Genomic DNA, 13,567 nt, shown 5'->3' on the forward strand with positions numbered 1-13,567 from the left:
TGGTGATTTTAAAAACAGACATTCAGAATAAAAGCTGTTTATACACACATTTGCAGAAGTCAACCATAGCTCTACAGGGAGCATCCTGATACATTTCACTGCAAATCTGAACAAGTTGAGAAAAGAGTGCTTTGTATATTATTTTTGGTTTGACCTGAAAGACTATAAAAGAGAATTATATAATATTTTATTGCTGTTTTCTGAGTCTGATCTCAACTAAATCTGTCTTCTCAAGGAACTTTTGGCTGCAAAGTTTATGCCATTTTTGAATTCCCAAGGTTTGTAAAAAAATATTCTCTTCAATTCTAAAACAACCAAACAAAAAGTTTTGAAAACCTTTTACTTTTTCCCTCTAAACTGTTCAAATAAAGCTAGTGAATATTTATTTATTGTATCTATTAACATGACACAATATTGTTTCTGTAATTACTTTCTCTTATTTTCTCTCCCTGTTCTTTTAGAGATCATCTATAGCTGGGTATTTAATGAATTCCCGTCTTTTGTGGCAGAAGACAGCAGACGCTTTATCTCTCAGGAGACAGGCAATCTCTATATCTCCAAGGTGCAAACATCCGATGTTGGCAGTTATATATGCCTGGTAAAAAACACAGTGACAAATGCCAGAGTTTTGAGTCCTCCTACACCTCTGACATTGAGAAATGATGGTAAGAAAAGCCTTATTTCTGAGTACTACATGAAAGCAAAAATACTGAGCCAAAAATACTCCAATTAAGTTAGGAACCATGATTCAATTGCTTTTCAGTGTACGCACACATCTACTGTAGCAATTGGCAAAGAAAAGCTTTTCGTGGGGGTAGTTTCTTTTGAAACATCCAACAATTTTTAGAACTGTGATGGCTGAGGTGCAAGCTGACACCTCCTGGTGTATTTTGTTTAGAACAGTTACTCCACCCTGCTATTCTGATGTTCTGTCACCGACAGAGAGAAGCACCAACTCCTTTCTCAGCAGTCTGTTTGCTTAGGGCTCAGTTCAGTTGTCTCCACCCAAGTGGTCACTGCCATACTGAGATACTTTCAGGCACCTGAGACATCCACAGGGCACTGGCAAATGCCACATGGAGCATATAGGCCAGCTGCAGGATGCCAGGAGATCATTTGTGCAATTGGCCACTGTGGTTAAAGATAAAAAAAAAGTTTATATAAATACACTAACAACAAAAGGAGGGCTAAGAAGAGTCTTCATCCTCTGCTGAGTATAGAAGGTAGCAGAGTTTCAGGGGATGATGAAAAGGCTGAGGTACTTGATGTCTTCTTTGCCTCAGTCTTTAATACCAAAGCCAACTCTCATCAGGACACCCAACTCCCAGAGCTGTAAGATGGTTTTGTGGAGTTGAGTAAGGCCCTGGCAATCCAGGAGGGAATGGTTAGTGACCTACCATGCCAATTTTACACCTGTAATTCTATGGGCCTGGATGAAATGTACCCAACAGTAATGAGGGAGCTGACGAAAGAGCACACCAAGATACTTTTGATCTTTTAACAGAAGTCCTGGTTATCCAGAGAAGTCCCAGTTGACTGGAAATTAGCATATATAAGGCCCATGCGCAAGAAGGGTTGGAAGGATGATCCAGGGAACCAGAGGCATATGAGACTGACTAGACACCAGGGAAAGTCATGGAGCAGATCATCCTGAGTACCATGACACAGCGTGCGTAGGACAACCTGATACAAGGGTATCAGGCCCAGCCAAAATGGATTTAGGAAAGGCAGGTCCTGCTTGACCAACCTGATCTCCTTCTATGACAAGGTGGCCCAGTTAGTAGATGAAGGAAAGGCTGTGGATGTTGCCTCCGCAGACTTAAGTGAAGTATTTGACACCATCTCCCATGGCATTCTCCTGGAGAAACTGGCAACTCATGTCTTGAATAGGGGCATGCTGGGTGAAAATCTGTTTAGATGGCCGAATGCAGAGAGTTATGGTGACTGGTGCTATTCTGAGTTGGCTGCCAGTTACTAGTGCAGTTTTCCAAGGTTCAGCACAAGGTCTGGTCCTTTTTAATATCTTTATCAATGTTTTGGAAGAGGCTATCAAGTGCACCCTCAGCCAATTTGCAGATGACACCAAGGTGGGTGGGAATGTTGATCTGCTGAAAGGTAGGAAGGCCCTAAAGAGAGATCTGAACAGGCTGGGTATATGGACTGAGGACATCTGCACAATGTTCAACAAGGCCAAGTCCCAGGTTCTGCACTTGGGTCACAACAACCCTAGGCAGCGATAAAGGCTGGGGCAGAGTGCATTGAGAGTTGCCAAGCGGAAGAGGACCTGGGAGTGCTGGTCAAGAGTGACTGAACATGAGCCAGCAGTGTGCCCAGGTGGCCAAGAAAGACAATGGCATCTTGTTCGGTATCAAGGATAGTGTGGCCAGAAGAGCTAGGAAAGTAGTTGTCCCACTGTACTAGGTCACACTTCGAGTACTGCATCCAGTTCTGGGCTCCTCACTTCAAGAAGGATGTTAAGGTGCTGGAGTGAATCCAGAGAAGGGAAACGGAGCTAGTGAAAATCCTAGGAAACATGTCCTGTGAGTAGCAGCTGAGAGAGCTGGGATTGTTTAGCCTGGAGAAAAGGAGACTCAAGAGGGAACCTCATTGCTCTCTACAACTACATGAAAGGAGGCTGTAGAGAAGTGGAGGTCAATCTCTCCTGTCATGTCTCAAAGGACAAGAGGAAGTGGCCTTAAGTTACCCTAGGGGAGGTTCAGAATAGCTATTAGAAAAAAAGTTTTCTCTGAAAGAGTGGTTAGACATTGGATTGCGTTGTCCAGGGAGGTGGTAGAGTCTCAGCCTCTAGAAGAGTTGAAGAAGAGTCTGGATGTGGCACTTGATGTACTTTAGAGGTGATTATGGTGGTGCTACATTCCGTTGGACTAGATGATCTCGAAAGTCTCTTCCAACATGGGTGATTCTGTGATTCTATGATCTCAGATGACACAAGGCACACATAGTTAGACAACTGAATGACAACTTAAAGACAACTTAAAACTTTACCTGTTGCTGGACTGAAGAACTGTTATACTTCCAGGCTCCAATTCAGCCCATTGATTAAGTACCACCAAGTACAACAGCTTTGACTACTATGATAGTTAGTTACCCAGGTAGTTTTGAATTTCATCAAGGCAAATAACCACAGAATTATTTTCTGTAAATAAGTGCCTAAATCTTATTATAAAAAAAATTAGCTCAGGATTTTTTTCCCCAAAGATCAAAAGGAAAAATTTTTCAATAATTCTCTTTACGGAGTGCATGACATTGCAATATAAATGATAAGTAGCTCCGATTCTATTGGTATATATCTGCCTACAGAGGCAATTCTGTCATTTGCTCTTTTGAAACAAAAAATATTGCAATTTTTTTGCGTTATAATTGATTTTTTCTTTTGTTCTCTCCAAAAAAAGTTATTTTGAGAATAATAATTTCATTGGTACCTATATTTTCTTTTTTTCCAAGATGTTCCACGTTTATATATGATTTCTAGTTCTTCACAGATACATGTTAGCAGTTCAGCATATGTGAATCCATATCAACAGAACTCGAGAGAAAGAGAAAAAATTTTCGGAGAGGGTCTTCTGTCTTGCTTATTTTTTTGTAGAACTAAGGCTAGTTCTATGCTGGAGACACATTCCAAAAGCTAGATTTAAACGCAGGTGACTTAGTTGAGCAAAGTAAATTAAAAGTATGTTCACTTAATTAGCATGAAATTAAGTTAATTTTTATTAATTGTAGCAAATTTAAATTTTCATTTGCATAGCATGCAGCGTCTTCAGCAAAAAATTGCATGTTTTACTGTATCACTTCCTATTTGCTTTTGCTGGTTTAATACCTCTCCTACTTATTGAGTTTCAGGTGTTCAATTTTACTGACTTAACATAGTGAACTTTATCTTTTTTATATCAACCTTTCAAAGTTAAAAAATCCAAACATTGACTGCCTTTTTAAGGAGTTTGAACTCCAAGAAAAAAAAAAAAAGAAAAACCACAGAATTTTATTGTCATATTTATTATTCATATCTTGTTCTATTTATTCTTTATGAAATTTCTTCATGTTTTTATTGGATTCCATTTTGTGCAGAAATTAAACAGATTATTTATCCATCTTGCACTAACAATCCATAGGCACACAATACAGTGTAAGAAATGGAGAGAGTAAATAAAGATAAAGGTAGCAGTCTACATCACTGAGCTAAGAACCAAAATCTATGAAGGAGAACTGCAGATTTTCTTAAATGTCAAGTGGATAGTGCATACCAGCCTCCAGCAAATTGTGTTTCATGGATGGCTGTCGCATCACTGTGATAATCCAACCTTCTGAACTGTTCTGGAGTATTGGAGAAACATTTGCACACAGATGAACAGCTCCTACACAATTTCTCCTGTTTCCTGATTCATTTTTTCACAGGAGGGATAGTCCTGTGGAGGCCTAAGAGACCTAAGACTCAATGATTCTTATGGATTCCTTCCAACTCAGCATATTCTGTGATTCTGTGATTCTGTGAAGGAAGTGAGAAATTAAGAATGGCATTATTAGAAACATCCTAGTACCTGAAAATACACACGCTATATGATTTTGAATACTTGAATAATTTTGAACTTTTCAAATGTTCACTTAAGTTTAAAAATCATACAGCTTTCTGAGTTCCAGGGGTTGGCATCATAACTCACGTTACTCTATGCAGTCAGCACATTTACTAGAAACCACAGGAAGAACCTGTGGTTTTAAACAGCTTTTACAAATGGCACTATATAAATAAAATTCTTTATATAGTCTGTATTCTCTAGACATATGCATCATTAACTCAAAAATATTCTAATTGATATATTTATCATAATTCTTGGATTTTGATGCATATACAGTACCTGTACCCAGGGGACTAGACAGCTTGTGACAAAAAACACTCCAGTGACAACACTGGTCTCCATTTATCTAGGAGTAAGAAACAGAATAATATTAAGGCATTATGTCAAACTCTGAAAGATTGTAAGAACTTCCTGGGATTTTATTAATCTTTTATTTCTTTTGTGATATGTCTCAAAGGGGAACTTAGCTCCTTGATATGAAGCAAATTAAATAAAAACATCAAGAAATCCTTCAATGGATTCTGAATAAAATGAATACCTCATTTGTTCGGATGTCCTTGACAATCAGTCATTTCATATAATTCAATTTCATATCAAGCTGTGTTATAAAGACACTCTAAAACTCCATCTGAGGAGATAAAAAGTTTTAGCAGGGAAAAAAATTATACATCATTTCATTAACTGCCTTTTAATGCATTACAAACTTTGAGGAGTTATTTAATAACTGTTTACAAGTAATAAACAGCATTGTAAAAATGGGTCCTTGATGGCTTGAATGCTGATTGGGAGCAGTAAATTATCTTGACTCATAAAAACAGTGTAAGTCTCTTCAAATTTAGGGAAGAGAAACCTAGGGAGTATAAAACAATTGATGCTTGATAGCATAAGATCCCATTTTTTTTCCCTTTTTTATCTTCTTTATTTCTCTTGAAAATATGTTAACTTTATTACTGTACAAGAGAGAATTAAGTAATTCTTCATTTTATTTCTGTGTAGATACTGCCTATTGGATTTGCTATGGTGGCATTTCTAGAAAAAAAAAATTGAGAACCTGTACAATTTCAGACATCAGACGATGCTTTCTACTGTGTTCCAGTAGAGCAAATTAGTTTATCCTCAACAGAGGTCAGTATGTCTGACCAGATGTATTCTCATGTAACTGAATGCAGACCTTGACTTTTCACTTTTTTTCCATGTCATCATAGTCTTTGAATTGAATTTTGTCTGTCCTAACTCTATTGCTTAATTCAGTGTGATTGATAGTTTCCCATTATGATAGAACATATAGTTATCAAGGTATTAAGAATGTTCTTTTCTAATTTTCTGTGAGGAAATACGGCCTGCATATGCTTGTTGAGGTTAAACTCTGGGATATGTTGTTTGAACATCACTGTGTTATCTAACGTTATTTTTCCCAGCATTAGGGAAGTCTGGAAGAAGTCATAGTAAATTCCAAAAAAAACCAGAAATTAAGCAATAAAAATGGCCAGTATAGAGTGATAAGGTAATAATTAAAGGTAGAACAAAATCAGCAGTTTCACAGACATAGACTATGACCATCCCTGGAGAATGCTGATAGTTGTTAATTAACTGATAATTAGAATTTTTAAAAATTGCTTAAAATGATCCCTAAGGTTTCTGATCTGTCTCTCCCTTTCTCTTTTTTTTTTTTTTTTCTTTTCTTTTTCCTACTTCTGTGACTAGTTTTGTCTTCTAATGTGCTTATTCATGTGGATATGAATTCTAGAAGACAGCAAAGTATACCTGGATTGCAACAGGTGTTGAAAATACTTTTTCAGCTGTGACTTAATTGTGCCAGGTTTTCTGGAGTTTCCAACCTTGTAGGCTTCCTGTTTTATATGGATTATACTGCAAGATAGTGCAATCACCTCTTGTATTTGAATTGTGCAAGTCCAAAAAAACTGTCTGAAAACTGGGAACTCTTCTTTACTACTCCAGGACAGAACTCGGACCTGAAGTGATTCTACTTTGATTTTTTTTCAAGCAGAGCCAAACTGTCTAGGCAAAATTGAGTTTGTCTTTTAGTGGTGTACAAAGACAGATAGCACTGACAGAGACATCAGTGTATGCAAGGTTTGCTCCAGGGAAAGGCTGATAAAATGGCAATGTCCCTGGACAGCCATTACCCTGTAGTAAACATATTGTTTCTCACCTAAAACTGCAGTGAGATATTTTAATAATGGGTCACTACGAAAACTGAAAAGACCTCCCATAATCCCTGCTTTCCTCTAGTAACAGTACATCCTTCATGGGTTACAATTATTTTGTACTTTTTGTCTCTTTTATTTTGCTCTTGTGACAAGATCCCTCTGCAATGTTGAAAAAAATAATAGGATGAAAAGTGGGGTTAAGAAACTTCAGTGTAGTCATATTTTAATTAACAAAAAACAAGAACAAACAAAAAACCCAACAAAAACCCAAGCAAACAAACAACAAAAACCAAAACAAAATCAAACAACAACAACAAAACAAAACAAAACAAAAGGAAAAAAAAAAAGGAAAGAAAGAATAGAAAAATATATGTGTATATCATGCGTATCTAATAGGATGAGGGAAGGCTGTTGCTTTTGGTTGGGCTTTTTTTTCCAAAAAATAGTAACGTTTCTTTCTATTTAGAAAAGCTGTTACAGTCCTTATCTATAGGTAGGAAAATCTATAACTAGGCAGAGAATTTTATGGAGGGATCCTACACAGTAAACCTTTCACAGAGTGTTTTGTAGGGATTGTAGCACAGTTAAGAACACTATCAAACAGCACACAAAAGTTAAACCACACTATTTTGTAAAGGATTTAACCTAAAAAAAGCTATAGAGAAAACAACCTGGGATGGTCTTTTGACAATATGAAAGGGCTGAACCCAGAAGAGTATTACAGGAAGAAAACTGGAGAAGGCTTGGAAAAGATTCCAGGATTCAGTGTAGAGAAAGAACTCTTCCACTTTGAAAGTTTGCTTGAATTTAGTCTGCTTTAAAGGAGTTCAAATTGCTAAGTTTTTCCGCTAGTTTACAGAAACACTATCTGCTGGAAATGTAGTTCTTGGTTTTATTAGCTAGAGTATTTCAAGATTCTGGACAAATATCACCTTGCACATCTGCACTCATGTCTTTTTTCTTTCACTTCTTCTCCTGATGATTTACGGAACCTGCACAAATGAAAGAGTTAATTGATCCATACACACAGTATACAAACCATAAAATAAATGAACTTGAGAAAAATTGTCCCTCTAAATTCAGCTCAGGATTAGGAAAGATGCTGCATCAAACTGTAACACTTCAGATTTCAGACAGAAGTGTGTTGGTAACATTTTAATTGATGGTGACTGAATTCAAATTTGTGCAAATTGATAACAAAAATAAAATTGACACCTTAATTCTGAATATTATCTTAATATTCAGATTATTAAGAATAGTCACAGTGAATGTTATTTATCTTACTGTCTCAAGATCAATTTTGACACTTTCAGCATGTGGCTGGAAAGGGGATATTTTGTTTTCATTCTGTAAAAGAACTATGCAGGTTTCAAGGAAAAAATGAAGCTTAAGGTCATATTTGAAGTACTAGCAATTATGTTATCTATTATAGGAGAAATTAGGTTCTTCAAGAACTGTGAACATGCCATCAGGAAGATAATTAGAAACCCCATGAAAATTAGGTCCTCCTCCTAATCATTTAGTTAAATAACATTTCCCAGGTTTTTGAATATTTTTTGTGAGCTTTTCCTGTATGAACATGAGGCAATTGGAAAAGAGGAAAAGTAAAAATAGGCCAGTGATGCCTGAATGAAAGTGAAGCCACAGATTTCTTTTCCCAAATTCAATACAAACTCCTTCACTGTAAAACCAAAATGGAATAAAAAACCCCCAGTGGTAGTTGTTTGATGACTTATGTTCTTAGGCCTCTCAAGCAAGTTGTTGTATTGTCTAGTGTAGTGAGTACTGTGTTTCCCTGATATGTATGGCTGCTCAGAAAAATTATTGATTTACACAGTTGGTGAAAAAGTTCAGGTTCTCATGTTTCCATACAACTATATATGCATAAATCTTCATACTGGAATGTTGCATACCATCCATTCAGATGCCCTCACTCATCTCTGAATGTCCAAAGGGTGAGTTTGGTTTTGTCCGATAGCTGGATGTGCTGGATTTAGAAGAAGAGCTTAGATGCCACTTTAAATCTATATGGGAAATTTGATAGATTGCAGTCTAGGTTATGATTCAGTAAAGACTTTTCTATGTAGACAAAGACAGTGGCCTTGGTCATAGTTGCTGCTTCCAAACATTTTCAAATACAGATAAACAGAGACCACTGCAGCCAAATCTGTACACTAGAAATTTTGGCCTCTCATTTGAAAAACTAGAGAAAGTACCACTGTTTCTCTTGTTGCTTATTCTGAGACTACTTCATTGCCTTTAGCGTTTGGCGACAGTTCTCATTATTTCAGCCATAACACACACATTTTCAATTGAAAATGAAGTGCTTTCAGTTTTATTCGATATTCCAGAGAGGTAGGAAATTATTCTGTATGTATGACTTAAATACATGACATTTTACTAGTTATACATAATAAAATATTATTAAGATAGTAATGCTATTTCTAGAAAGGACTTTCTAAACAGATTTTAGAGTGTAACTGCTGAACTAGTGAAACAGAGTACAATTAAAAGATGGATTTTAAAGTGGGAATAAGAAAGTTTTGTTTAAACTTTAGTTCATTTTTTTCCAGTTAGATGTGACCTTTTTTTTACCTTTATTGCTCTACAATTAAAAACACATGAACAGCATAAGCCCTAGTTGTAAATTAAAGTTTGTTCCCTTCTTATGCTGCATTCCTTATGATTTTTGTTCCAGAAACTTAATTACTTAATTTTATTTATTATTAGGATATATTCCAATAAAAACCTCTTTCCATCCGTTGATGTGTGATAGGATTTGCTCTCTAATGTATGAAAACTTTAGAGCCCTGTAGTATTCAGTGCATTGCAGAGTGCAATTTCACATGAGCTTTTTTAGGGCTTCTCAAGTGATAAATTTATAGCTTGAAACTTGGCAAAGAAGCCTCCTTCTAAGTGGAAGGAATGCTGTGGACAGTTATCTTAAGCAACCACTCCCACAGTAAATTTTTAGTGACTTACACCAGGCACTGGGCCTTCCATTTAGAATAAGATTAATAGCAGATGAGTCAATAAATTGTTCCCAGTGCATTGAAAATGTCTGCTGCCTTCAGGATATAATGCTGGGTTTCATCATTATATTTGAATTAATTCAGTTTTGCTGACAATATACTGTCATTGTAAATGTGTGTGTGCAGGGGTCTCTTTCCAAATAAATGTCTGGAGACATTTAATGGTGCAGGTCTTCAGGGAAAATGCTAAATATTCATTTGTCACAAAAAGATCCACACCATAGACAACTCGAGTTTTCATCTATACATATTCATCTACATATTATTGATGAGAGAAAAATTATATATGATCATTTCCACGGTATTTTCTTAGTCAAAATTTTCTTGGGCTTTGATACGTATTCACACAACAGATCATCATTACAATCTGGTAGGAAACTCAGCTTCTGATCTGTAAAATTATTAGGTAATTCTTATGTAGCAGGACAAGTTCATCACTCCTGAAGAGGTTTCCCACAAATTGCTAGGAACATTCAAACTAGTAAGAATTCCAAATAATTGTGTTATTAGAGCACTGTCCTGACTGAAAAAAAAACTAGATTAACTATTCTACGCTATCTGATTAAGATCAAAGACTTCACCCAAAGCTCTCAAGCACTCTTAATGACTGAATGGGGGGTTGTATCTTTTGCTTATAAAATAATGGCAAGTATCAATCCATCACTAATCATTCTCCCGAGTATAGGAAATATTTGACTTTCATTTTATCCCTAGAAATCTGATGATGTTTAGACAGGAATCTTATAACCTCTTCTAGCTACTGTCTTAAATGCCTAGCAGCCACTCATTCAAGCATTTCATGTAACTTATTCCATTGAAAATTAGGTTTCAAAGCAAGTTAAAGACCTATTACTTAAACAGTTCAAAACCAACTCAAACCATTTTAGATGAAGTGATTTAAGGAGCCATCATGTTCTGGGAGATTCAAGTGGGTAGTTAAAATCTGAAAGATTAATGAAACAGAAACATTAGCCTTTACACAGACAAAGACCATGTGTCATGATTTCTCAGCAGTCTGATTTTTTTCCCCCATGAAGGGAAAAATTCTTATTGTATAGATGAAGTCATAGGCTAACATTTTTTCTATGGTCTTCATGTAAGGTTGTAAAAGTCATGGAGTGACAGGCTAGTTGAAGAAGTAAAGTAGTCCTTTTCAAAGTGGTAGTGTCTGATATTCTGTTTGTATATCTTTCCCTTTTTCTTAGCTGAAGGTATGGAAAATCAGAAACTGATCTTACTACTTTATTTCATTCTATATTTCTATTAAACGGTCCACAGGGGATAATATAAAGAATTTTACCTGTAGTAATATCTGTAAATGTTTGAAAATTACATCTATTCTTATGATATCTGAGCATCTCACAATCAGTATTTATCACATTATTATGTCATCTCTATTTTTTCATAGAAAAATGAACTGCAAACATATCTTAGCAGTCATAGGACGCTGAGTAGCAGAGATTTGAACTCAGGTCACAGGTTAACAGCGAAGCTGGAGGAACAACTTGTTAAATGAAACCACTTCTTAAAAATTAGATTTTCTGATTTTTTTTTTTTTTTTTTGCCTGAGTTGGAGAATAACTGTTTTGTGATAACTGCGTTCTTGTAAAAAATACCTGAAGGAGAGAATAGGGAAATCAACTCTTCTATAAATGTTGAGCTCCTTCTGTCTGTGTGACTAACAAGCCACTGGTCCTTACAAGGTCAAATTGTCCTTTTTCCTGGGATATGTTCAGTGTTTTGAGTCAGTATTTTCTGTGGTAATCGAAGACAGAACAGGAGGATTATTAATTTTTAAATCTCCCACAGCCAAAGAAGACCCTGGTTGAAAGGGCAGAGACCCAGACACTGGGAAATGTTAGATGGAATTATGCATTTCAGAGTAAAGACCAGGGATAAGATTTACTTAAACAAACAAGAAAGTTTGGCTTTTAAACCGTTTTCTAATCCCAGACAAAATTTTAAGATCTGGTAAACTAGATCTATTTTGAGCCGTGTGTTTTATACCAATCTAAAATTCAGCACTTTCATATCCAGATCTGAACTCAGATGAAAGACACAGCTTGTGAAGTAGGGAGTGTGTAAAGTAAGTAATTAGCCCAAGAAATACTGAATTGTGAAGGTCAGCTACTGGGAGCTATTTTCATGGGAAGGCAGAGCATGGTGGCATTGAGAATGGTATCCCATTGCTCTACAGTGCTCAGACCACATGAGCTCCATGATTTGTTAACCACTTGAAAACCATGTGTTATGTTTTTATTCTGTACTGATCAATTTTATTTATTGTTGTATTTCATGTTTGATAACTGGAAATAAAAAATGACTGAGAGGATTTTTTATGGCCTTAACCAAACCTCTGAAAGAGAGTCATGTATATAAACCAGAGAGAGATTGATTCTAGCGCACATAACTCAAAGCCTCAATATTTCTTGGAAGTTCAAGTTCTTTTTATCATCTGATACAAATGAACAAAAATCTTTATGAAAATGCAAATGGTGCTTGTTTTACCATTACCAACTCACAGTGACCAAAACAGATGCTGGTAAGACAAAGACCCTGGAGGTACCACAGACATAGCAAAGCAATTATAGCATAACGTGAGAAATTGAGGCTTTGATAGTTCTCTTAATGGCTGTGCAACTGCAGTGGCCTCCAAAGCCTCAAAGATCATAAATCATAATGATGAAAAATATCCCTTTGCAATAATAGATTTTTGTTTCTTAATTTTCATAGTGACACCAAGCAATTGCTTTGTAATTTTTATGCATTTTCTTCCAGTTGCTGCAGGGGTGTCACATGCTAATGTAGCAATAACCCAGAAGAACAAGACATTGTATAAAGCATTAGTAGATCAGCATTTCATTAAGAATAGGAAATGATGGCATGACTTGCAAAGAACATTCACTACATGTACAAATTACGTTTACTGAAGGGAGTTAATGTAAGTTAAAAATATAAGATCTGAAAGATAATATTGTCCCTCAGATGGATAAAGACATACTGTATTACTTTAAATGCAAGAATAATTAAATTCTATTTTAAGCTGCATATTTTTCAGTGCTAAAAAGGTCAAATGTTAAATAGGATATGACAGCTCAATACAATTATTTTCCAGAAGAAAATCTCACACAAAAGTAAAAACATGACTTTTTAGATTAATTGAAGCACAAAACCATTCAGTGAGTATGGACAGCAAGCAGATGCCAGAGATTTAAAAGGAACACCTCAGAAACATAAGGCTGCATCATAAAACATAACTGAACTATTTTCAGTAGTGTTCACTACAAAGGGACCTAGGGAGGTTCCCCTATTAAGACTGAAGTTCTCATAATTGAAGTTTTAATACTGATATTATGAATATTAACAAATCACGAAGGCCAGACTTCTGTATGGAAGGAAGCAGGACGTACTATTTTCCATCGCTGAGTGTCAGGACTAGGAGGAGGGGAAGTAGAAAAGGTCCTTTTGTTCAAAAGGACTCCTAGGAACATCTGAGGAGCTTATTTACTGAGTCAAACAATACGTCTAACTTCTGTATCAAATGTGTTAATAGAAAATACATAGAAAAGTACAATCAGTAGGATTATACTTATACAGTAGTCTTACTACACAGTCATATATCAAGGACACAGCTTTTTAACATGTCAGGCTTCAGTCTGTATACAGCTTTCCTGAAGAGTCTGAGAGAATATGAATGGGAATGGTCAAGGTTCTACTGTAGGCTTTCATTTCAAATATTCAAAAATTTCGGTTCTTTACAGGTTACTCATCA

General features: G+C 35.9%; 1 protein-coding gene across 1 annotated transcript in view; it reads left to right on the plus strand.

Moving 5' to 3' along the window:
* LOC114069678 (contactin-5-like) overlaps window positions 1–13,567 on the plus strand; it is a gene marked incomplete at its 5' end in the record, with an annotated part of 61,745 nt that overhangs the window by 19,026 nt on the left and 29,152 nt on the right. The window contains one exon of the mRNA XM_027906635.1: window positions 462–665. Within this exon, the coding sequence (XP_027762436.1) occupies window positions 462–665 (204 nt within the window). The remainder of the gene's footprint in view (window positions 1–461; window positions 666–13,567) is intronic.

This window comes from Empidonax traillii, unplaced genomic scaffold (assembly GCF_003031625.1).
Source record: "Empidonax traillii isolate 1590-97213 ecotype Southwest subspecies unplaced genomic scaffold, ASM303162v1 scaffold1330:size129734, whole genome shotgun sequence".
Classification (NCBI taxonomy): Eukaryota; Metazoa; Chordata; class Aves; order Passeriformes; family Tyrannidae; genus Empidonax; species Empidonax traillii.